The sequence below is a fragment of the Tamandua tetradactyla genome, chromosome 8, assembly GCF_023851605.1.
Source record: "Tamandua tetradactyla isolate mTamTet1 chromosome 8, mTamTet1.pri, whole genome shotgun sequence".
Taxonomy (NCBI): domain Eukaryota; kingdom Metazoa; phylum Chordata; class Mammalia; order Pilosa; family Myrmecophagidae; genus Tamandua; species Tamandua tetradactyla.
Genome location: NC_135334.1, coordinates 30,499,118 through 30,525,437, shown reverse-complemented (window position 1 = coordinate 30,525,437; position 26,320 = coordinate 30,499,118). Strand labels below are relative to the sequence as shown.

General features: G+C 40.5%; 1 protein-coding gene across 2 annotated transcripts in view; it reads right to left on the bottom strand.

The window, feature by feature from the left end:
* Positions 1–975: 975 nt before the first annotated feature.
* LOC143644256 (uncharacterized) overlaps positions 976–26,320 on the bottom strand; it is a 76,003-nt gene continuing 50,658 nt past the window's right edge. For both annotated transcript variants that reach the window (XM_077113012.1, XM_077113011.1), the window contains exons 5-6: positions 2,177–2,255; positions 976–1,723 (exon numbers count right to left, since the gene is read on the bottom strand). In XM_077113012.1, coding sequence (XP_076969127.1) covers positions 1,598–1,723; positions 2,177–2,255 — 205 coding nt within the window. In that variant the 3' untranslated portion in view covers positions 976–1,597. The remainder of the gene's footprint in view (positions 1,724–2,176; positions 2,256–26,320) is intronic.

Here is a 26,320-nt window from a genome sequence, read left to right as displayed (position 1 = left end):
ATCTCTTGTCATTTTCTATATTCTAGATAGATACTATCTTCTCTCTAATTATAATTCACCAGTATTTATCATTTATCTTTCACTTTATTTTTGAAAGAGTGAAAACCCTAAAATATGAAGCTTGAAGCCCATTTAGGCAAAAGGTGTCCCACCAGGGAAGCAGGAGGAAGGGGTCCTGAATGTGACACACTGCCTTGGTGCAGTGGCCCTGGGGACTGAACTCAGAGCATGCTTACCCAGGAAAGGCCATGATAACTATTTAGTGAGTTGATGATCAGGGAAAGGCTGATGGAGAACAGAGGCAGTAAATTCTATTTTAAGGTATGTGAGAAATATTTTTCTTGGTTGAAAGAAATTTATGGATACTGTGGGTGTGGGGGAGTAGAGGAGATGAGGAATGAAGGATCGAGCTGTTGATTTGTTATAATACTTGTTTTCAGTACTTGAATTTACTCCAGAGTATGCTCTGCCCACTCCAGCATTTACAAAATATATATACATATAATAAAATACTCAATCCTGTACTTAGCCTTTGAAAATAAAATACAATTTCAATAATTCCCCAGCCCTGGTTATATTTCAAGGTTTGATTAATTTTTTTATTTTTCATTGTTCTCTTTGAGTATCATGCAAGGAGCATCCACAACGACATTTTCTTTCACAGTGCAAGATGTCATATCTGTCCCTAATTTTGCAGAAATGTGGAAAGGTCAGTTGGTGGCCACAGGAGGACTGGTAACAGGCTCTGCCCAGAAGGCCAGGTGGATTCCCTCGTGTTAACATGTATCAACTGCTCAGCTGTGATCTCACCTGCTGAACAGCTGGAGTCCTGCTCATACACACAAACTTGTGGGGAACTAGTGTAGTCTTGTACGGCATGGCTGAATAGCTGGCCATGATGTTCTAAAAAAAGTAGGGGTACCCATTATGGATTCCCTGAAAATCTTTATGTTGTCCAATAAATATCAACCTGTCTTAATAACCCAGTGTTTCCGAGTGTGTGCAAAGCACTTCATATCCCACAAGATGTCATAAAACAAAGGATTTTTGTGGTCCCAGGAGGGTGGGGAATGCCGCATAAGATAACTCTCCTGGGAGACTCACATGTAGGAGAGCAATCCAAAGGCTCTGAGATGCCCTGCAGCAAGGAAACTGAAACTATTTTATTTAATCCAGACATTCCCAAACCAATTTGACCACTAATCCTTTATTTAACCACCCCCTGCTATAGCCTTGCTTGTTGGAGACTCTAGGTGGTTCTGAAGACAAGCTGCCATGTCTCAAACACTGGTGCTCCCTCTGCTTGGCAGATGCGTTCTCCCTCTCCTCTCACCCCAATTTACTCATTTCTCCAAATTCTTTAAGATTCAGTTTAAGGGTCACCTTCTCTGGGAAGTCTTCCCGGATCCCCTGGTCTGATTTATATATTCTTTTCTGTGCTCCCAGAGCATGCTGCTTTCCTCTCCGCACAGAGGGTGCTGCTTCATCATTATATACCTGGTGATATCTCCCATTAAAGCTTCTTGAAGAGAGGGATCATATCTTACTCCTCTTTGTTTTTGCAGCATCTATCTTAGGATTTGACTCAAAATATACCCTAGTTGAGTGCATAAATGAGAATTAATGAGATAATATATGCAAATCCTACTTCTCCAGGATTTTTCCTTCTTGGGGAGGTGGGGATCACACCATCCTGCCATGGGACTTCACAAACAGCTTTTACCTGTAAAACAGCTTTTGACAGTCATTTGTGTGTGCGTATGTGTGTGTGTGGTGGTTCTATGTAATTTTTTGCATATGTGGCGTTTGTAACCACCACCACAGTCAATTGCTCTGTGACCACCAAGGAACTCTTTCATGCTTCTACTTTCTGAAACAGATGTTTAGCTGCCAACACTCATTGCATCATCTGGGCACTTCCCGGAGTGCTGCACAGTCACCATATGGGTTCTAGGATGTAGTTAGATCCAAGAGTTAAGACTATCTTCCAAAGTGTGTCTGATGAACCTTTCAGAGCTTCACTGACATTACTTGTGTAAGCAAAAGAGACAAATTCAAAAGCCAGTGTAGTGCCTCTGGCAGTGTAGGAAGTAGTCAGACTTCCTCCCTGCGTCCTCAACACCTTCTTCACAGGCTATAGTGTCAAAGCAGCCTTGCCCTTCCTTCAATCACTCACCTGAAAATTCTCATCAGAGAGCTCCAAATACAGAAATATGTGCAGAAATATAATCCAGGAAGGAAGCAAGATGATGAATCTAATAGTACAAAAAGGAAACAAGAGTTACAGAAGGAAGTAGCCATTGCATTTGTGACAAAGGTGGTATATTCTTTTGCCTGCATGCTCAAATGAACAATTCCTGAGACACTGGGGTTCAAAGAGAGAAAAAGTTTATTACTAGGTGCATATTAGGAGATTAGCCTGGAGATTATAAATAGTAAGCATAGAGAATTCTACAAAACACACCGTGTTTGTTATTATCATTTTTTCCCCAAAATAACTTTGCAATAGTAAACACCAATTATATCATTATTAAAATTGAATAACCTCAGGATAGGAGTAACTGAATACAATCTAATTACTGAATTTCAGTGAGTAAAATGAAAGGTCTTTGAACACTTTGGGTAAGAATCCACTGCCTTTGTCCAGTAACAAATGGCAACTCTGATGGGATGAAAAAGGTCCTAAGAAGCAAGAAGGCCATATGTCTGAGGCCTTTAGGGTTGTCTCTAGGGTTCTGGGACCCTGGTAGAACACAGGAGCTGAGCCTTTTGTGTCCACTAGACATTCTTTAGCTTAGAAGCTTGGCTACTAAGCTTCTAAGGGTTTCTCTATTCTGCAGCACTCCACACCTTTTGGCACCTTAAGAAGGTTCAAAGACAGAAAACATTTCCAGTTCCTAGTCTGGACATCTTTCTGGGTGAGTGGGTCATCAAGGTAAAAGTGGATTGGGGGGTTAATATGGTAATTAGAGTTCCCTAGACTCAGGCCTCGCTCATGCTTCCAGAATAATCCCCTTGCTCTTACCTCTGCACATTTTGTTTCTGGGTACTATGCTGTGTGGGGTTCGAGGCCCTGATCTGAGTTTGTCTGTTGAGTATACTCTTGGAAAATAAGTAAGCCTGTTTATCTGTTAGTTGGTGCATTACCTAGGTATAGTAAGTGTTTAATGCTTGTTTATTGTTAATCAATGTGTCTATCATTTATGCCTGTTAAATTGTTAGTTGGTGTATTCAGTTTAGTTATTAATTGATGGGTTACTTAAATATAAGTTTTAAGTGTATGTTTAAACTTGTTAGTTGGTGTCCTACTGCATGTGTATTCAAGTATTTCTAATTAGTCACTGATTATAGAATTGTTTAATAAAATGGAATCTTTAGGCTGTATTAAAATTGGAAATATTTTAGTTATGAGTCTATAAGAAAAACGTTTTTTTCTGTAACAAAATCTGGCCTCAATATGGTTTAAAATAAAAATACTACTAAGCAAAGTAAAAAATATTACAATTAACATTGCTTTGCACAAAGGCAAAAATGAGATGAGATAATGTATATTCGATTGTTAATTTGTCCCTTTCAAAAGTATTTCTGTGTTTCTGTTTCTTGTGTAACTAACTAACTTTCCATTTGTGCCTGTCTGCCTCTTCAATGTATAGTTCATGCCTCTGGATGGTAACAGCAAATTAGCAAAAAATTCTTAAAGAGCTCTATTTGAACTGCTTAAAAAATAAATAGGCACCTTTATATAAATATATAAATTAGTACTTCTGAAGTAAAAAAGAAAAAAACTCTCTGAGAAGCAAGATTCAAAAGCCCTAGTTTTGTAATTACTGTAAACAAACATGAACATTAGAAAGAAACTACTTTGGAATTTTCCTAAAGCTGCAAAAGGTTGCTGGAAGGTTGCCTCTAGGAAAGACAAAGACTTTTTCCAATTGTCCCTGTCATAGCTTTTAGTGAAATAAATCTAATAATTTGAAATAATTAAGAGAAGGACTTGGGAATTCTCAAATCCTGCCCTGCCCTCACCGAAAATTTTTATCCCTGCTCAGCAAGTTGGACTTCATTCTTTCCCTGTGTCTTATCTCTGCACCCACAGACTAAGCACTAAAGGCAATCATAAGGAAAGACTGGGTGCCGAGAGATGGGGAAGGTGTAGTTAATTCTTTTTTTTTTTTATTGGGCCTAGATATTAAAAATAGTAAGCATAGAGAATGCTATGGAAGAGGTCATGTTTGTTAATATTATTTTTTCCCCAATAATGACTTTGCAATGGTAACTGTAGTAATTAGATCATTATTAAAATTGAATAGCCTTGGTGCTTTAATCCTGTATAGATTATTGTAATGCCTGGATATATCCTAGAGTATGTTAAGCAGATCATCAAAAAGTAGTGGCAAAGTTCCCTGAGGGATGGGAGAAGAATGTGGAACTATTAAACCTAACCATCAGAGAATCCTCTGATACAGTGTCAAACTTTAGGGATACCCAAATCAATAAACATGCCTCAATCATGAGGCTTACTCTTGTGAAGCTTATGTAGGTAGCAAAGAAGCTTAACCTACCTATAAGCATGCCTAAGAGTTACTTCTGGAGGACCTCTTTTGTTGTTCAGATGTGGCCTTAGTCTCTCTAAGCCCAACTCTGCAAGTGAAAGCATTGCCCTCGCCCCTATGCGGGACATGACATCCAGGGGTGAAAGTCTCCCTGGTGGCATGAGAGATGACTCCCAAGGATGAATCAAGACCTGGCACTGTGGGATCAACAATTCCATACAGACCAAAAGGGGGAAAAGAAGTGTAATTAATAAAGTATCAGTGGCAGAGAGCATTCAAATAGAATCGAGAGGCTACTCTGGAGGTTGCTCTTATGCAAGCTTCAGGTAGACCTTGCTACCTGTCATAACCTGGCAACCCCCAACCAGGACCTTTCCAGCCAATCCTAAAGAACACTTAGGGGCAATATATAAGATTTCACAGGGGTTCCATGCATTAGAGTAACTTTCCAGAAACCTACAACCTCCAGATGAGTTCCTAGTCCAGATAAGTCCTGAAACCCTGTCCAGCCTCTCTAGAACATCAGATAGTACCATAATAGTGACAGACCCTTCTAATATGAAAAATTTAGAATTGCTGTAGCCCAAACACTCTTAAGAGTGTTTGGAAAGATCAAAACTGATGGTGAAATTATACAGAGAAGATAGGATTTAAAAAATGAATATGAATGCTGAATCATTAAATTGATCTCTTTTCATCTCCAGTATTTTAGAGAAGCTAGAAGTAAAGACCTAAAATTATGAAATTGTAACCCACGTCAAACTCTGAAATATGTTCTACAACTAATTGTGGTACTGTGCTTTGAAATTTATAGTTATATATATATATAATATATATATTATTTTTTACAATAAAGAAGGAAAAAAGTCTATTGTGATGATAAAAAAATATTTAAGCCCTCTGGCCTCCTATATTCTGGAACAGCTAGTAGGAAAAATATGAGAGGATCATATGGTAGCCCATGACAAACCTTGGGACCTGTCCTGTAAGTACTTGTTAAAGAATGCTTTGAAAACTATTGCTTTTTTTTTCTTTGCTTTATATATATGTTATATTATACAATAAAGAAATTAAAAATAAAAACAAAACAAAAAATAGAAAGGCAAAATTGAATAGCCTTGGGATGGTAACTGAATAAAATATAATTACTAAATTTCAGTAAGTTAAAAAAAGGTCTTTGATGACACTAGGCAAAAATCCACCATCTTTGTCTAGTAACATTTGGCTGGGAAATTGGGCTTCATGGTGTGTATGTGTATGACCCTCAATCGAGGTTAAAATGAGATGGAGCAGGAGCAGTGTCAGGAGGGATCCTGGAATATGTCAAGTTGTAGATGGGCTTCTCTATGTAGGAAGCATGCAGAACGAGGTGTGTCTTATTTGGAAGGAACAGTGGACAAGAAACCAGGGGCCTTGGATTCAGTCCCTGACCCTTAATTTTCCTTATCAAAATGTGGAAATTTTACCAGATGATACCTTGGGACCCTCATACCTCTAATATCCTATGATTCCAGTGGAAAAATAGCTCATCATCCAATGAAAGATTTTACTCTATGAGCAATCTAGGAGAGAAATCTACTGTGTCCAGTGAAATAATCCAACCTTGGATGCTCCTTAATCACCTGCTGCAAGCAATTGTTGCCCAGGCAGTTGACATCCTCCCCTGTTTAGATCACTAACTGAAGATAGAGAAGTGAGGACCCAGTTCCTAGGTGCTTAGCATTTGGAAGCTGAGAAGCCAATAGATGCTTCACCCAACATAATGCCTGGTGCATGGTAAGCTAATAATAATCACAATAATGGCGGACAAGCATTGATCACTTTTCACCTGCCAGCTATTGAACTATGTACCTTATTTCTTTATCCCATTTAATCCTCAAGCCCACATACTCTAAAGCCTGCATTCCTTAACCACTCTTCTCTATTAGCTCTCCAGTTACTTGATAATTGAGAAGTCTTTACAATCACAGTTATCAAGTATATTGTGTTAGTGATACTTAAGATATGGCTTTATCTTTTCTCCTCCCCTCTCAAACTCAACTTCTGGGCACATCTTATCATGCCCCACAATTCTTACCATTCTTGGCCCCAGTTGTATTTATTCTTTTGGTATCTATAGAAGATTAAGATCAGAGATCAGACTTGAGCATGTTTGGAGACAAAGGCAGGCTTTGTTATGAGAGACTGCTTCAATCCTTTCCATTCGTTCCCATCACTCTTGTGTTTACAGAGCACTTCTATGTATAGGATCACATGCGATCCTTGCAAAAGCCCATCTACATAGTGTGACAAAGGCACTCACATCCAGGGAAGGTCACTGCAAGCTAGGAAGTCTTCGGACACCGAATTCCATGTTCTTACCACACCAAGCTCACAAGCACCCACAATTTTAGGCTAGCTTTAAAGAGGAAGAGGAAGATGAGAAGAAAGAAGAGCGATAACAATAAGTAGGCTATGCCTACTACTGCTGTGCCACAGCTGCTGCTACAAAATATAAACTCCATGGCCCTGGATTTGAAAATAATTGTTTTGAGTTATGGTGAAACACAAAGTCACTCTGTTATTTAAATTAATTAGTTATGTTTTCTTATATTTACAATACATTTTGTCCAAACTGAAGCAACATTTGCTCATTTCACCTGCATAACAACCCTAGAAGAGAATTTGGGGCAGATAAGTAGAGTAGTCATGTAATTTGTCATCTAGACTAAGACACTGTTGAGAGTAAAACGAGGCCCTGTAAATGATTCCATCAGGACAACAGGCATAATTCTGGGCTGTCTCTGGATAAGATGGAACATATAAGCATTCTGCACAGGTGGAAACTGAAATTCAGGAAGATTAGGTAACTTTGTCCAGTCACACAGTTGCTAAGTGTTGGTGTGTGGTGTGAACTAAGAAGAGACTGACTCCAGAGCATGAGCTTCATCCACACTGCTGTGCTGTGTGGCCTCTCTGGGGCACTGCACATCTGGAGAATCCTAATTCCTGAGCTCCCAATTATCAGGAGACACATGGGCTGTTTAATGCAGAGGGACACGCAGGATTTCATGGAAAGTCAACTGGGGCCTTTGAGTGCCCCAGAACCAACCCTACAGTGTGTCTAGTTGTTGCTGGTTTGGGAGGGGCTTAACCAGGGAAACTCCCTGGCGCACGCCGATTCTTCCCATCCCTCCTTCTGTGCAGCACCATGACTTACGCAGTGGTTCTTTATTGAACGATGTCAGCCTCCACGGATGACGTCAAATGCAAGGAAGTTTTCTTACTTAATATTTGCTATTGTGAAATATAACATATAACAGAAAAGTGATACATTTCAAAGTACATTTTAACAAGTGATTATAGAACAAATTTCAAAGTATGGTATGGGTTACAGTTCCACAATTTCAGGTATTTCCTTCTAGCTGCTTTAAGACATTGGGGATTAAAAAGAAATATCAATATCATTCAGCAGTCATACTCATTTGTTAAATTCTATCTTCTCTTTTACAACTCCTCCTTCTTCTTTGATACTTCTCCTAATCTTTAGGGATATTTGGACAATGATCTTTACAACTTCTTCATGTTGAAAAAGGGTGTTGACATTATGGGGTAGGGGCATGCAATTATTTGATGCTCTTGGAGAGACTGGTGGCTCTGGGTTTCAGGACCTATCTACCTAGGAACCACCTGGAGGTTTCTGAAAAATAAACTTAGTGAGTGAAACTTTTATAAAGCCTCAGATAGAGCCCTGGGTATTCTCTTCTTTTAAATGTTTTTTATTATAAAATTTAGCATACATACAAAAAAAAAAACCCAATAATTTTCAAAGTACGTTTTAAAAGTAATTACAGAACAGATTTCGAAGTTTGGTATGATTACCATTCCACATTTTCAGGATTTCCCTTTGGATGCTCCAAAACACTGGAAGCTAGAAGAAATATCATTATAGTGATTCAAAAGTCATACTCGTTTGTTAAACTGTATCTTCTCTATTATGACCCCCCCCCCCCTTCTCCTTTGCTCCTACTTCCAATATATTGGTGTCTTTGGGCTATGCCCATTCTAACTTTTTCATATTGTAAAGGGGGTATGGTGTCAATAATATAGGAAAAAGGGATGGAGTTAGTTGATATTCTGGAGAGGCTGGCCCCTCTGGGTTTCAGGACTTCTCTGGCCTAAGGACTTTCTGGAGGGTTATAAGTTACTTTAGGGTTTGCAGGAATGTTGGTTGGGGCTTGGCTTACCATGACAATTAGCAATATCTAGCTGAAGCTTGCATAAGAGTAGCCTCCTGAATAGTTTCTCAACTCTATTTGAACTCTCTCTGCCACTGATGACTTATTTTGTTACAATTCTTTTCTCTCTTTTGGTCAGGTAGGTATTGTCAATCCCACAGTGCCAGAGCCATCACTGGGAGTCATGTCCCACATTGCCAGGGAGACTTACACCCCTGGATGTCATATCCCCTGTAGGGGGGAGGGCAATGATTTCACTTGCAAAGTTGGGCTTAGAAAGAGAGAGAGGCCACATCTGAGCAACAAAAGAGATTCTCTGGAAGTAGCTCTTAGGCATAATTAATGGTAGACTTAGCTTCTTCCTTACAGAAATAAGTTTCAAAAGAACAAGCCTCAAGATCAAGGGTTTGGTGAGGTATGCAACTAGATGAATGAAACTGGAGGACAATATGCTGAATGAAGTAAGCCAGAAATGAAAAGAGAAATATTATTACCCCTCACTGATATGGACTAAATATAATGGGCAATCTCTGAGAATTGAATTTGAGAGCATTAGTTATCAGGTTAAGTCCTATTGTAAAGGTTCCTAGATTGTAACTTCTTATAGCAGTCACATCAATTCCAGAATTGTAACAGCTATTTCTAAATTCTGAGATGCTGAGCTCTTTTTATAAACTGGTTGTTTCCTGGAACGTCGGGTATTTGTGTGACACCTGAGACTCAGAGCTAGAATTCTGCAGCTATGGAAGTCAGCATTACCCCATTTAGCAATTGTAAAAAACACTGAAAAAGTGATCAAACTTCAATTAAAGGTATGAATGAAGCTGATCTGGGTAGAACTAAGGTAAATCAGACTAAAGGGTAAAGGATGATAGTGACTGTATTTTAAAACTTCAGCTTCTATGTGAGGCCAAAGGAAGATATGTTTATTTGGTGCAAAAAAATGTACATTTTCAGTAGCATGCTATCTAATCTAACTTGTATGGTCAGCTATTTGAACACCTTAATTACCTGGATCCTTGAATACGGCATGAGATCTTGTTGGTTTGTACAGGTTGGTATGTTACCCCAAAACATCCCAGAGTAATCTGGGTAGAAGATTAAAAAGTATTTGCAAAGTCTCCTTGAGGGACTGGAGAAAAAGGGGGCGAAATATTAAACATCCTTACCTGGGGAAGACCTAGTATTTTTGCCATCACTAGGGACTGCCTGTTTGATGGGCCAGGCCCTCAATTTGGCACTGGCCCTTATGAAACTTATTCTTGTAGAGGAGAAACTAAACCTACTTATAATTATGCCTAAGAGTCACCCCAAGAGATCTTCTGTTTGGCTCAGGTTTGGAGTTTGGCTCTCTCTAAGCAAACTCCACAGGTGAACTTACTGCACCCTGCCCCCCACCTACATTGGGCATGACTCCAGGGGTTGAGTTTGGCTCTGGCATCATGAGAGTGAGAAAACCTTCTTGACCAAATGGGAAAGAGAAATGATGCAAAACAAAATTTCAGTGGCTGAGAGATTTCAAATAGTTAAGAGGTTATTCTGGAAGTTATTCTTACACAATATATAGATATCCTTTTTCAGCTTTAGGTGTATTGGAATAGCTACAGGGAAATATCTGAAACTGTTGAACTGTAATCCAGTAGCCTTGATATTTGAAAATGATTGAATAACTATAGAGCTTTTAAGGTGTGAATGTGTGATTGTGAAAACCTTGTGACTGCTACTCCCTTTATCCAGTGCAAATGAATGAGAAAAAAAAGACAAAAAGAAAAAAATAAAAGGTATGGGAGGTATAAGATATTTTGGATGTTCTTTTTAACTTTTATTTTTACTGTTTTTAGGAGTAATGAAAATGTTCAAAAATGGATTGTGATGAATGCACAGCCGTATGATGATGCTCTGAACCACTGATTTTACACTTCGGATAATTATATGGTGTGCTGGTTTAAAATGATGTATGGACCCTAGAAAAGCCATGTTTTAATCCTAATCCCATTTTGTGAAGGCAGCTGCATCTTCTAATTCCTATTTAGTATTGTATGTCTGACACTGTAATGAGATCATCTCCCTGGAGATGTGATTTAACCAAGAGTGGTTGTTAAACTGGATTAAGTAGAGGCATGTCTCTACCCATTTGGGTGGGTCTTGATTAGTTTCTGAAGTCCTGTAAAAGAGGAAACATTTTGGAGAATGAGAGATCTGAGAGAGAGCAGAGCAGAACAACATAGCCATGTGAAGCAGAGTACACCAGCCAGTGACCTTTGGAGATGAAGAAGGAAAATGCCTCCCGGGGAGCTTCATGAAACAGGAAGCCAGGAGAAGAAGCTAGCAGATGACACCGTGTTCGCCATGTGCCCTGCCAGATGAGAGAGGAACCCTGACCATGTTCACCATGTGCCTTTCCAGATGACAGAGAAACTCTAACTGTGTTCACAATGTGCCTTTCCAGGTGACAGAGAGATGCTGAACTTCATCTTTTTTTTTTTTTTTTAATTAACGGAAAAAAAGAAATTAACCCAACATTTAGAAATCATACCATTCTACATATGCAATCAGTAATTCTTAACATCATCACATAGATGCATGATCATCATTACTTAGTACATTTGCATCGGTTTAGAAGAACTAGCAACACAACCGAAAAAGATACAGAATGTTAATATAGAGAAAAAAATAAAAGTAATAATAGTAAAACCAAACCAAAACAAAACAAAACAAAACAAAAACCTATAGCTCAGATGCAGCTTCATTCAGTGTTTTAACATGATTACTTTACAGTTAGGTATTATTGTGCTGTCCATTTTTGAGTTTTTGTGTCTAGTCCTGTTACACCGTCTGTATCCCTTCAACTCCAATTACCCATTATCTTACCCTGTTTCTAGCTCCTGCTGGACTCTGTTACCAATGACATATTCCAAATTTATTCTCGAATGTCTGTTCACATCAGCGGGACCATACAGTATTTGTCCTTTAGTTTTTGGCTAGACTCACTCAGCATAATGTTCTCTAGGTCCATCCATGTTATTACATGCTTCATAAGTTTATCCTGTCTTAAAGCTGCATAATATTCCATCGTATGTATATACCACAGTTTGTTTAGCCACTCGTCTGTTGATGGAGATTTCGGCTGTTTCCATCTCTTTGCAATTGTAAATAACGCTGCTATAAACATTGGTGTGCAAATGTCCGTTTGTGTCTTTGCCCTTAAGTCCTTTGAGTAGATTCCCAGCAATGGTATTGCTGGGTCGTATGGCAATTCTATATTCAGCTTTTTGAGGAACTGCCAAACTGCCTTCCACAGTGGTTGCACCATTTGACATTCCCACCAACAGTGAATAAGTGTGCCTCTTTCTCCGCATCCTCTCCAGCACTTGTCATTTTCTGTTTTGTTGATAATGGCTGTTCTGGTGGGTGTGAGATGATATCTCATTGTGGTTTTGATTTGCATTTCTCTGATGGCCAGGGACATTGAGCGTCTCTTCATGTGCCTTTTGGCCATTTGTATTTCCTCTTCTGATAGGTGTCTGTTCAAGTCTTTTTCCCATTTTGTAATTGGGTTGGCTGTCTTTTTGTTGTTGAGATGAACAATCTCTTTATAAATTCTGGATACTAGACCTTTATCTGATATATCATTTCCAAATATTGTCTCCCATTGTGTAGGCTGTCTTTCTACTTTCTTGATGAAGTTCTTTGATGCACAAAAGTGTTTAATTTTGAGGAGTTCCCATTTATTTATTTCCTTCTTCAGTGTTCTTGCTTTAGGTTTAAGGTCCATAAAACCGCCTCCAGTTGTAAGATCCATAAGATATCTCCCAACATTTTCCTCTAACTGTTTTATGGTCTTAGACCTAATGTTTAGATCTTTGATCCATTTTGAGTTAACTTTTGTATAGGGTGTGAGAGATGGGTCTTCTTTCATTCTTTTGCATATGGATATCCAGTTCTCTAGGCACCATTTATTGAAGAGACTGTTCTGTCCCAGGTGAGTTGGCTTGACTGCCTTATCAAAGATCAAATGTCCATAGATGAGAGGGTCTATATCTGAGCACTCTATTCGATTCCATTGGTCGATATATCTATCTTTATGCCAATACCATGCTGTTTTGACCACTGTGGCTTCATAATATGCCTTAAAGTCAGGCAGTGCGAGACCTCCAGCTTCGTTTTTTTCCCTCAAGATGTTTTTAGCAATTCGGGGCACCCTGCCCTTCCAGATAAATTTGCTTATTGGTTTTTCTATTTCTGAAAAATAAGTTGTTGGGATTTTGATTGGTATTGCGTTGAATCTGTAAATCAATTTAGGTAGGATTGACATCTTAACTATATTTAATCTTCCAGTCCATGAACACGGTATGCCCTTCCATCAATTTAGGTCTTCTGTGATTTCTTTTAACAGTTTTTTGTAGTTTTCTTTATATAGGTTTTTTGTCTCTTTACTTAAATTTATTCCTAGGTATTTTATTCTTTTAGTTGCAATTGTAAATGGGATTCGTTTCTTGATTTCCCCCTCAGCTTGTTCATTACTAGTGCATAGAAATGCTACAGATTTTTGAATGTTGATCTTGTAACCTGCTACTTTGCTGTACTCATTTATTAGCTCTAGTAGTTTTGTTGTGGATTTTTCCGGGTTTTCGACGTATAGTATCATATCGTCTGCAAACAGTGATAGTTTTACTTCTTCCTTTCCAATTTTGATGCCTTGTATTTCTTTTTCTTGTCTAATTGCTCTGGCTAGAACCTCCAACACAATGTTGAATAATAGTGGTGATAGTGGACATCCTTGTCTTGTTCCTGATCTTAGGGGGAAAGTTTTCAATTTTTCCCCATTGAGGATGATATTAGCTGTGGGTTTTTCATATATTCCCTCTATCATTTTAAGGAAGTTCCCTTGTGTCATGGTTAGGGACAGGTGTCAACTTGGCCAAGTTGTGGTACCTGTTCATCTGATTGGGCAAGCACGGCCTGTCTGTTGCAATGAGGACATTTCATAGGATTAGGTCATGATCACATCAGCTACATCCACAGCTGATTCCATTTGTAATCAGTCAAAGGGGAGTGTCTTCTGCAATTAGTGATGCTAAATCAATCATGGGAAGCCTTTTAAGGAGGACTCAGAGGAGACAGGTTGCATTCCTGCTTTGGCTGGTGAGCCTCTCCTGTGGAGTTCGTCCAGGCCATCCATTGGAGTCATCGGCTTCGCAGCCTGCCCTGTGGATTTTGGACTCTGCGCTCCTACGGTCACGTGAGACACTTTCATAAATTTTATATTTGCAAGTGTTCCCTGTTGGTTCTGTTTCTCTAGAGAACCCTAACTAATACATCTTGGTACCGGGAGTGGTTCTTAAGGAACAGAATCTTAAAAATGGGTTTTTATGAATGGTTTTCTACTCTGACTGGGCTCAGAGACACTAAGGACTCTGATTTCCGTAATCAGAATGACACTCCCAATCCATGGACTGAGTTGGCAAAGGAGATAGTCAAAATATCATCATTCGATTCTCCTAATGCTTCGCTTGTATGAAGCCAGACTCTGGGGGATAATGTTTTTGACACCTTTACAGAGTTTTGTAGGAATAAGAGTTATAGAGATGTTGGTTGGTTGAAACATGGATCAAAAGGTGGCCAACATTACCTGAGGTTGAAATGCCAGAACTGCCCTGGTATAATGTAGATGAGGGGATCCAGAGGCTTAGAGAGATTGGGATGTTAGAGTGGATTTATCATGCAAAGCCTGCTCTTACATCCCAGGAATGTCCAGAGGATGCACCTTTTACCAGAACAGTGAGAAATAAATTTGTGAGACTAGCACCATCATTCCTCAAGAGCTCTGTGGTTGCACTTCTCTGTAGGTCAGATATTACTGTAGGAACTGCTGTCACTGAGCTGGAATCCTTAAACACAATGGGGATGACAGGATCCCGAGTTGGCAGAAGCCAGGTGGCAGCACTTAATCACCAAAGACAGGGTAGACGTGGGTATTATAATAGACAACAAACTCAAAGGAGGCATCAAAATTATATGACACGCAGAGATTTGTGGCATTGGCTAGTAAATCATGGGGTGCCTAGAAATACAATAGAAGGGCAGCCTACTAAATTCTTGTTGGAGCTGTATAAACAAAAGAGTTCTAGGTCAAGGGGACAGAAGTCTAACCTGAATTACAAAAATACAGAGTCACGGCCCCTTAACCAATTTCCAGACTTGAAACAGTTTACAGACCCTGAGCCCCTTGAATGAAGGGGAGGCCAGGTCCGTATGGGGAAGAAACCTGTTACACTGCCACAAATTTATACTGTTAACCTTCCTCTAAGTCTTCCCCAAGGAGACCGATGGCCTTTTACCAGGGTAACTGTGCATTGGGGAAAAGGAAATGATCAGATATTTCGGGGATTATTAGACACTGGTTCAGAAGTGACATTAATTCCAGGGGACCCAAAACGTCACTCTGGACCACCAGTCAGAGTGGGGGCTTATGGAGGCCAGGTGATCAATGGAGTTTTAGCTCAGATCCGTCTCACAGTGGGTCCAGTGGGCCCCCGGACCCATCCTGTAGTTATTTCCCCAGTTCCGGAATGTATAATTGGCATAGACATACTGAGCAACTGGCAGAATCCCCACGTTGGTTCTCTAACTCGTGCAGTGAGGGCTATTATGGTGGGAAAGGCCAAGTGGAAGCCACTAGAACTGCCCCTACCAAGCAAAATAGTAAATCAAAAGCAATACCGTATTCCTGGAGGGATTGCAGAGATTACTGCCACTCTTAAGGACTTGAAAGATGCAGGGGTGGTGATTCCCAACGCATCCCCATTCAACTCTCCTATTTGGCCTCTGCAGAAAACAGATGGGTCTTGGAGAATGACAGTGGATTATCGTAAACTCAACCAGGTGGTAGCTCCAATTGCAGCTGCTGTTCCAGATGTAGTATCATTGCTTGAGCAAATCAATACATCCCCTGGTACCTGGTATGCAGCTATTGATCTGGCAAATGCTTTTTTCTCAATAGCTATTAGTAAGGACCACCAGAAACAGTTTGCTTTCAGCTGGCAAGGTCAGCAATATACTTTCACTGTCCTACCTCAGGGGTATATCAACTCTCCAGCCCTATGTCATAATCTTGTTCGCAGAGACCTTGATCGTTTCTCCCTCCCACAAGACATCACACTGGTCCATTATATTGATGATATCATGTTGATTGGACCTAGTGAGCAAGAAGTAGCAACTACTCCAGATTTACTGGTAAGGCATTTGCGTGTCAGAGGATGGGAGATAAATCCAACAAAAATACAGGGGCCTTCCACCTCAGTAAAATTTCTAGGTGTCCAGTGGTGTGGGGCATGTCGAGATATCCCTTCTAAGGTGAAGGATAAATTGCTGCATCTGGCCCCTCCCACAACCAAAAAAGAGGCACAACGCCTAGTGGGTCTTTTTGGATTTTGGCGACAACATATTCCTCATTTGGGTGTGCTACTCCGGCCCATTTATCGAGTGACCAGAAAAGCTGCTAATTTTGAGTGGGGACCTGAACAAGAGGAGGCTCTGCGACAGGTCCAGGCTGCTGTGCAAGCTGCTCTGCCACTTGGGCCATATGATCCAGCAGATCCAATGGTGCTGGAAGTGTCAGTGGCAAATAGAGATGCTGTCTGGAGCCTTTGGCAGGCCCCTATAGGAGAATCACAACGCAGACCCTTAGGATTTTGGAGCAAAGCCTTACCATCTGCTGCAGATAACTACTCTCCTTTTGAGAAACAGCTTTTGGCCTGCTACTGGGCCTTAGTAGAGACTGAACGCTTAACCATGGGCCACCAAGTTACCATGAGACCTGAGTTACCTATCATGAGTTGGGTGTTGTCTGACCCACCAAGCCATAAAGTTGGGCGTGCACAGCAGCACTCTATTGTAAAGTGGAAATGGTATATACGAGATAGAGCCAGAGCAGGTCCTGAAGGCATAAGTAAGTTACATGAAGAAGTGGCACAGATGCCCATGGTTTCCACTCCTGCTGCCACATTACCTTCTCTTTCCCAGACCAGAGCTATGGCCTCTTGGGGAGTTCCTTACAGTGAATTGACTGAGGAAGAGAAAACTCGGGCCTGGTTTACAGATGGTTCAGCACGATATGCAGGTACCACCCGAAAGTGGACAGCTGCAGCATTACAACCCCTTCCTGGGGTGTCCTTGAAGGACAGTGGTGAGGGGAAATCCTTCCAGTGGGCAGAACTTCGAGCAGTGCACCTGGTTCTTCATTTTGCTTGGAAGGAAAACTGGCCAGAGGTACGTTTGTATACTGACTCATGGGCTGTTGCTAATGGTTTGGCTGGATGGTCAGGGACTTGGAAAGACCATAATTGGAAAATTGGTGACAAAGAGGTCTGGGGAAGAAGTATGTGGATAGACCTTTCTGAGTGGGCTAAAAACATGAAGATATTTGTGTCCCATGTGAATGCACACCAGAGGGTGACTTCAGCAGAGGAAGATTTTAATAATCAAGTGGATAAGATGACCCGTTCTATGGATACCAGTCAGCCTCTTTCCCCAGCAACTCCTGTTATTGCCCAATGGGCTCATGAACAAAGTGGTCATGGTGGTAGGGATGGAGGTTATGCATGGGCTCAGCAACATGGGCTTCCACTCACCAAGGCTGACCTGGCTACAGCCACTGCTGAGTGCCCAATCTGCCAGCAGCAGAGACCCACACTCAGCCCCCGATATGGCACCATTCCCCGAGGTTACCAGCCAGCTACATGGTGGCAGGTTGATTACATTGGACCACTCCCTTCATGGAAGGGGCAGCGATTTGTTCTAACTGGAATAGACACATACTCTGGATATGGGTTTGCTTTCCCTGCACGCAATGCTTCTGCCAAAACTACTATCCGTGGGCTTACAGAATGCCTTATACATCGTCATGGTATTCCACATAGCATTGCTTCGGATCAAGGAACACACTTCACAGCAAATGAAGTGCGGGAATGGGCACATGCTCATGGAATTCTCTGGTCTTACCATGTTCCCCATCATCCAGAAGCAGCTGGATTGATAGAACGGTGGAATGGCCTTTTGAAAACTCAATTACAGTGCCAACTAGGTGGCAAAAACTTGAAAGGCTGGGGTAATGTTCTCCAGGAAGCTGTGTATGCTCTGAATCAGCGTCCACTGTATGGTGCTGTTTCTCCCATAGCCAGGATCCATGGGTCCAGGAACCAAGGGGTGGAAATGGGTGTGGTACCACTCACTATTACTCCTAATGATCCACTAGGAAAATTTTTGCTTCCTGTCCCTGCTACCCTGAGTTCTGCTGGTCTACAGGTTTTAGTTCCAAAACAGGGTGTGCTTTCTCCAGGAGAAACAGCAGTGATACCACTGAACTGGAAGTTAAGATTGCCACCTGGCCACTTTGGGCTACTTATGCCTCTGGATCAACACACCAAGAAGGGGATTACATTATTGTCTGGGGTAACTGACCCTGACTATCAGAAGGAAGTAGGACTGCAACTACGTAATGGAGGTAAAGAAGAGTTTTCTTGGAATATAGGAGATCCCCTGGGGCGTCTATTAGTACTACCATGCCCTGTGATTAAAATAAATGGAAAACTGCAACAACACAATCCAGGCAGGACCACTAATGGCTCTGAGACTTCAGGAATGAAGGTTTGGGTCACCCCACCAGGCAAAGAACCACGGCCAGCTGAAGTGCTTGCTGAGGGGAAAGGGAACATGGAATGGGTAGTGGAAGAAGGTAGTGATAAATATGAACTTCGACCATGTGATCAGTTACAGAAACGAGGACTGTAATTCTGTTTTGTTTGTGTTATACTATTTAAGTTGTAAGATATCAAGTTTAAGAATGAATATTGCCCAAGGATTTGCACCCTATTCTGGAGAGATTTAATGTGTTTCCAGTTATATGCTGGACAGTTGAGTATTGTCAGGTAAAAGAAAAAATGTGTGCTTATTTGTTTTCATTTGGAAATTAAGTATGGGCTAAGGTGATATATATACATATATATGTGTGTGTGTGTGTGTGTGTGTGTGTGTGCCAAGTTGACAAGGGGTGGACTGTCATGGTTAGGGACAGGTGTCAACTTGGCCAAGTTGTGGTACCTGTTCATCTGATTGGGCAAGCACGGCCTGTCTGTTGCAATGAGGACATTTCATAGGATTAGGTCATGATCACATCAGCTACATCCACAGCTGATTCCATTTGTAATCAGTCAAAGGGGAGTGTCTTCTGCAATTAGTGATGCTAAATCCAATCATGGGAAACCTTTTAAGGAGGACTCAGAGGAGACAGGTTGCATTCCTGCTTTGGCTGGTGAGCCTCTCCTGTGGAGTTCGTCCAGGCCATCCATTGGAGTCATCGGCTTCGCAGCCTGCCCTGTGGATTTTGGACTCTGCGCTCCTACAGTCACGTGAGACACTTTCATAAATTTTATATTTGCAAGTGTTCCCTGTTGGTTCTGTTTCTCTAGAGAACCCTAACTAATACACCTTGTATTCCTATCTTTTGAAGTGTTTTCAACAGGAAAGGATGTTGAATCTTGTCAAATGCCTTCTCTGCATCAATTGAGATGATCATGTGATTTTTCTGCTTTGATTTGTTGATATGGTGTATTACATTAATTGATTTTCTTATGTTGAACCATCCTTGCATACCTGGGATGAATCCTACTTGGTCATGATGTATAATTCTTTTAATGTGTTGTTGAATATGATTTGCTAGAATTTTATTGAGGATTTTTGCATCTATATTCATTAGAGAGATTGGTCTGTAGTTTTCTTTTTTTGTAATATCTTTGCCTGGTTTTGGTATGAGGGTGATGTTGGCTTCATAGAATGAATTAGGTAGTTTTCCCTCCGCTTTGATTTTTATGAAGAGTTTGAGGAGAATTGGTACTAATTCTTTCTGGAACATTTGGTAGAATTCACATGTGAAGCCATCTGGTCCTGGACTTTTCTTTTCAGGAAGATTTTGAATGACTAATTCAATTTCTTTACTTGTGATTGGTTTGTTCAGGTCATCTATGTCTTCTTGAGTCAAAGTTGGTTGTTCATGTCTTTCCAGGAACCCGTCCATTTCATCTAAATTGTTGTATTTATCAGCGTAAAGTTGTTCATAGTATCCTGTTATTACCTCCTTTATTTCTGTGAGGTTGGTAGTTATGTCTCCTCTTCCATTTCTGATCTTATTTATTTGCATTCTCTCTCTTCTTCTTTTTGTCAATCTTGATAAGGGCCCATCAATCTTATTGATTTTCTCATAGAACCAACTTCTGGTCTTATTGATTTTCTCTATTGTTTTCATGTTTTCAATTTCATTTATTTCTGCTCTGATCTTTGTTATTTCTTTCCTTTTGCTTGCTTTGGGATTAGTTTGCTGTTCTTTCTCCAGTTCTTCCAAGTGAACAGTTAATTCCTGCATTTTTGCCTTTTCCTCTTTTCTGATATAGGCATTTAGGGCAATAAATTTTCCTCTTAGCACTGCCTTTGCTGCATCCCATAAGTTTTGATATGTTGTGTTTTCATTTTCATTTGCCTCGAGGTATTTACTAATTTCTCTTGCAATTTCTTCTTTGACCCACTCATTGTTTAAGAGTGTGTTGTTGAGCCTCCACGTATTTGTGAATTTTCTGGCATTCCGCCTATTATTGATTTCCAATTTCATTCCTTTGTGATCCGAGAAAGTGTTGTGTATGATTTCAATCTTTTTAAATTTGTTAAGACTTGCTTTGTGACCCAGCATATGGTCTATCTTTGAGAATGATCCATGAGCACTTGAGAAAAAGGTGTATCCTGCTGTTGTGGGATGTAATGTCCTATAAATGTCTGTTAAGTCTAGCTCCTTTATAGTAATATTCAGATTCTCTATTTCTTTATTGATCCTCTCTAGATGTTCTGTCCATTGATGAGAGTGGGGAATTGAAGTCTCCAACTATTATGGTATTTGTGTCTATTTCCCTTTTCAGTGTTTGCAGTGTATTCCTCATGTATTTTGGGGCATTCTGGGTCGGTGAGTAAATATTTATGATTGTTATGTCTTCTTGTTTAATTGTTCCTTTTATTAGTATATACTGTCCTTCTTTGTCTCTTTTAACTATTTTACATTTGAAGTCTAACTTGTTGGATATTGGTATAGCCACTCCTGCTATTTTCTGGTTGTTATTTGCATGAAATATCTTTTCCAAACCTTTCACTTTCAACCTATGTTTATCTTTGGGTCTAAGATGTGTTTCCTGTAGACAGCATATAGAAGGATCCTATTTTTTAATCCATTCTACCATTCTATGTCTTTTGATTGGGGAATTCAGTCCATTAACATTTAGTGTTATTACTGTTTGGATAATATTTTCCTCTACCATTTTGCCTTTTGTATTATATGTATCATATCTGACTTTCCTTCTTTCTACACTCTTCTCCATACTTCTCTCTTCTGTCTTTTCGGTTCTGACTCTAGTGCTCCCTTTAGTATTTCTTGCAGAGCTGGTCTCTTGGTCACAAATTCTCTCAGTGACTTTTTGTCTGAGAATGTTTTAATTTCTCCCTCATTTTTGAAGGACAATTTTGCTGGATATAGGAGTCTTGGTTGGCAGTTTTTCTCTTTTAGTAATTTAAATATATCATCCCACTGTCTTCTAGCTTCCATGGTTTCTGCTGAGAAATCTACACATAGTCTTATTGGGTTTCCCTTTTATGTGATGGATTGTTTTTCTCTTGCTGCTTTCAAGATCCTCTCTTTCTCTTTGACCTTTGACATTCTAACTAGTAAGTGTCTTGGAGAACGCCTATTTGGGTCTAATCTCTTTGGGGTGCGCTGCACTTCTTGGATCTGTAATTTTAGGTCTTTCATAAGAGTTGGGAAATTTTCAGTGAAAATTTCTTCCATTAGTTTTTCTCCTCCTTTTCCCTTCTCTTCTCCTTCTGGGACACCCACAACACGTATATTTGTGCGGTTCATATTGTCCTTGAGTTCCCTGATACCCTGTTCAAATTTTTCCATTCTTTTCCTGATAGTTTCTGTTTGTTTTTGGAATTCAGATGTTCCATCCTCCAAATCACTAATTCTATCTTCTGTCTCTTTGAATCTATCATTGTAGGTATCCATTGTTTTTTCTATCTTTTCTACTTTGTCCTTCACTTCCATAAGTTCTGTGATTTGTTTTTTCAGTTTTTCTATTTCTTCTTTATGTTCAGCCCATGTCTTCTTCATGTCCTCCCTCAATTTATCGATTTCGTTTTTGAAGAGGTTTTCCATTTTTGTTCGTATATTCAGCATTAGTTGTCTCAGCTCCTGTATCTCATTTGAACTATTGGTTTGTTCCTTTGACTGGGCCATATTTTCAATTATTTGAGCGTGATCGTTATCTTCTGTTGGCGTCTGCGCATTTAGACAGATTTCCCTGGGTATTGGATCCAAAAATTTGGAAGATTTTTCTGTGAAATCTCTGGGTTCTGTTTTTCTTATCCTGCCCAGTAGGTGGCGCTCGTGGCACACATTTGTCTGCGGGTCCCACCAGTAAAAGGTGCTGTGGGACCTTTAACTTTGGCAAACTCTCGCTGTCCGGGAGGTTCGCTAGCCGAAGCGGCTTGGAAGAGCGCGAGCCGGCCCGGGGTCCAAATGTGGGGAGGGTTGCTGGCCGCCGCAGCCCGGGAAAGCGCCCGTCCGAATTTCCTAGTCGGCCCGGGGCGACAAGCGTGGCAGGAGGGCGCCAGCGGCAGCGGCCCGCCCGGGAGAGTGCACGTTCCCGGGGAGTCACGTGTTTGGAAGGGGCCTCCCCCACCCGTCACCGTTCTCCTCGGCCTGGGGATTTCCGATCCAATTCTCTCAGTTGGTCCGGGGAGCCGCGCGTGGTGTGGGCGCCAGCCGCCACGGTTTCAGGGGACCGCCTCTCCAATTCTCCCAGCCGGCCCGGGAAGGGGGAAGGGAGTGACTCCGGCCGCTTGCCGCCCCGCCCGGTGAAGCCCGCGCACCTCGGCGATCTCACCCGAGCGGCTTCTCTCAGCCAGCCAGCCGTTCCAGGATGGGGTACGCTGTCTTTTTTATCTCTGTTGTGGCTTTGGGAGCTGTTCTGTATCGTTTCTACTCCCCTAGTAGCTGTCCTGGAGAAGAAACTAAGATCCGCGCATCTTACTAAGCCGCCATCTTCTCCGGAAGTCTCATCTACCTTTTTGAATCAAGATATCTTTCCCTGGATGCCTTAGATTGGATGTTTCTATAGAGTTGTTTTAACTGGGACATTTTCTCGGCCTTAGAACTATAAACTAGCAACTCATTAAATTCCCCTTTTTAAAACCCATTGCATTTCTGGTATATTGCATTCAGGCAGCTAGCAAACTAGAACATGTGGTATGTATGCACATAATATATCTCAATGAAATTGGATTTAAAAATCCCCCACAGTAGCTGAGAGAGACACTGAAGATTTTATTATGAAATTTAGCTTACCAAGGTATGCTTCACAGTTTTAAACATACAGTATTGAATAGGGATTATTCTGCCTTTATGAAATGGGATTTTGATTAAAACATGGCTTTTCTAGGGGGCATTCATCCTTTCAAACCAGCACTGGGACATTGCTGTGAAGCATACCTTGGTATGCTAAATTTCATAATAAAATCTTCAGTGTGTCTCTCTCAGCTTCTGTGGGGGATTTTTAAATGCAATTTCATTGAGATATATTATGTGCATACATACCACATGGTCTAGTTTGCTAGCTGCCGGAATGCAATATACCAGAAATGGAATGGCTTTTAAAAGGGGGAATTTAATGAGTTGCTAATTTACAGTTCTAAGGCCGAGAAAATGTCCCAGTTAAAACAAGTCTATAGAAATGTCCAATCTAGGGATATTGAACCAAGGTGTCTTTCCCTGGTTGTATGCCTTTGACTGGACATTTCTATAGATTTGTTTTAATTGGGACATTTTCTTGGCTTTAGAACTGTAAACTAGTAACTTGTTAAATTCCCCTTTTTAAAAGCCATTCTGTTTCCAGTATATTGCATTCCAGCAGCTATCAAACTAGAATAGCATGCAATAAGTAGTTTTTTCCATATACTGCTATCATTAACTCTTTATACAAGTGTCATATCTTTGAAGTACTTCATGCAAGAACTTATTTATATTTGTAGTGCTAATTAGTGAGGTAAATGGCTCTAAACAATTCCTTTCAATCATATTCACCTTCAATATGGCACTATTAATTATAAACCTGCCAATGAATTACTATTTCCATACATTTAAATTCAACTTCATTAACTAGTCTGTTCTTATTAGCGCTAACCATTCCCCCTTCTTTCTACATTGCCCTATGTTATACATTTTAAGACTCTGAATTTACGTTTTCCAGGGGATTCATGTTAGTGAAATAATAAAATATCTATCCTTTTTTATTTTTTAATAAAAATGTCCTTTTTTGTGTCTGGCTGATTTCTCTTAGCATTATGTTCTCAAATTTCATCCATGTTGTTATACACTTCAGGAGACCATTTCTTCTTACTGGTACATAATATTCCATCGTATGTATATACCACATTTTGTTTATCCTTCGTCTATTGACAGACACTTGGATTGTTTCCATCTTTTGGCAGTTATAAATAATGCAGCTATGAACACTGGTGTGCAAATGTCTGTTTGTGTCACTGCTTTCAGCTCATATGGGTGTATACCAAGGAGTGATATTGCCTGGTTAATCTAAACTGAAGTTTTTAAAACTGAAACTCAATATTTAGTTTTCTGAGGAACCACCAAATTGTCTTCCACAGCAACTGTACCATTATACATTCCCACAAGCAGTGAATAATTGTCCCAGTTTCACCACATCTTCTCCAGCATTTATAGTTTCCTGTTTTTTTAATGGCAGCCATTCTTGTAGGTGTGAGATGAAATCTCGTTGTAGTCTTGTTCTGCCTTTCCCTTATAGCTAATGAAAATGAGCCTCTTCATACGCTTTTTAGCCATTTGTAATGCCTCTTTGGAAAGATGTCTACCCATATCTTCTGCCCATTTTATAACTGGGTTGCTTGCTCTTTTGTTGTTGAGTTGTATGATTTTTTAATGTATATAATGGATGTCAAACCCTTATCAGATATATTATTTTCAAATATTTTCTCCCATTGAGTTGGCTGCCTCTTCACCTTTTTTGACAAAGTCTGCAAAGAAGTTTTAAAAGTCTTTTGTGAAGTACAATAATTTTCTCTAGCTTTTAAGAGAAACAATCTATGCAAGAGTATTTTGTGAACTTCATATCATATAGATTGCCCATTGTGGTAGTTAGATTCAGTTGTCAACTTGGCCAGGTGAAGGCACCTAGTTCTGTTGCTGTGGACATAAGCCAATGGTATATGAACCTCATCTGTTGCTGATTACATCTGCAGTCAGCTAGGAGGTATGCCTGCTGCAATGAATGATGTTTGACTTAATTGGCTCGTGCTTAAATGAGATAGCACAATGTAGCACGGCCCAAGCGGCTCAAGTATACCTCATCTCAGCACTAGCAGCTCAGCTCAGGCCTTTGGAGGTGCAGAAAGGAATCACCCTGGGGAAAGTTGTTGGAACCCAGAGGCCTGGAGAGAAGGCCAGCAGAGATCATCCTGAGCCTTTGCACGTAAGAACCTCAGATGAAAGTTAATTGCCTTTCCTCTGAAGAACTAATGAAATAAATCCCCTTTTATTAAAAGCCAATCTGTCTCTGGTGTGTTGCATTCTGGCAGCTAGCAAACTAGACCACCCATTCATTCATTCTGCACAATTCAATGGCCCCTTGATAATGTGGGGAGTCCTTCAGGTCATAGAGCAGCTTCCCCACGGTTATCTGAGGCCCGTATTTCTTGGATGACACCCACATTGTCAGCTCCTTCTACCTTTGATATCACTCCTCTATCCTACCCTGGGCTCCAGTCATGCTGAACTCTCACTTTCTCCTGTCTCTGCCTTGGCATAGGCAGCAAATCCGGCTGGAGTATCTCCTTTCTGCAGCACTCCATCCAGAATGGAAAACTATTCATTCTTCAGCTCAAATGTTACCTTCTCCAAAAAGCTTTCTGTGACCTCTCTATACAGAATTAAGCACATTTTCTCTGTGCACTCACAATATCTAATTCACCCCCTCTAACCTAGACCTAAACAAGTTGTTGTCACATTTTTTTTCGAGGCCATTTCAGCCACAAGACCATGAAACTTGGAAGGCTAGGAATGTGTTCTGGTCTCATTGGCATCCCCAGTCATATTTAGCACACAAAATACACTTGATGGATGTGTATCAAATGAATCAACATCATGCCTAACAGCATTATCCAGACTTGCCAAGATGCCTTTTCAATTCCTCATAGGCCGTAGGCTCTATGACCACATCGTGAGCTCACGGGAGAACACATCGTTTAAATTTGGGCTGTGCTAGTCTTATGTTCTCTGTTTTAAGGGAGGAAGAAGCTATTATTTATTGAGCACTAAATTGCCCAAGTACCCATTGAGAGCTCAGTAAATATTCATTTCATGAATGATCCATATAAGGACCAATATATCTTCCTATTTGGAAGATAGGTAGTAGTAATGCAACT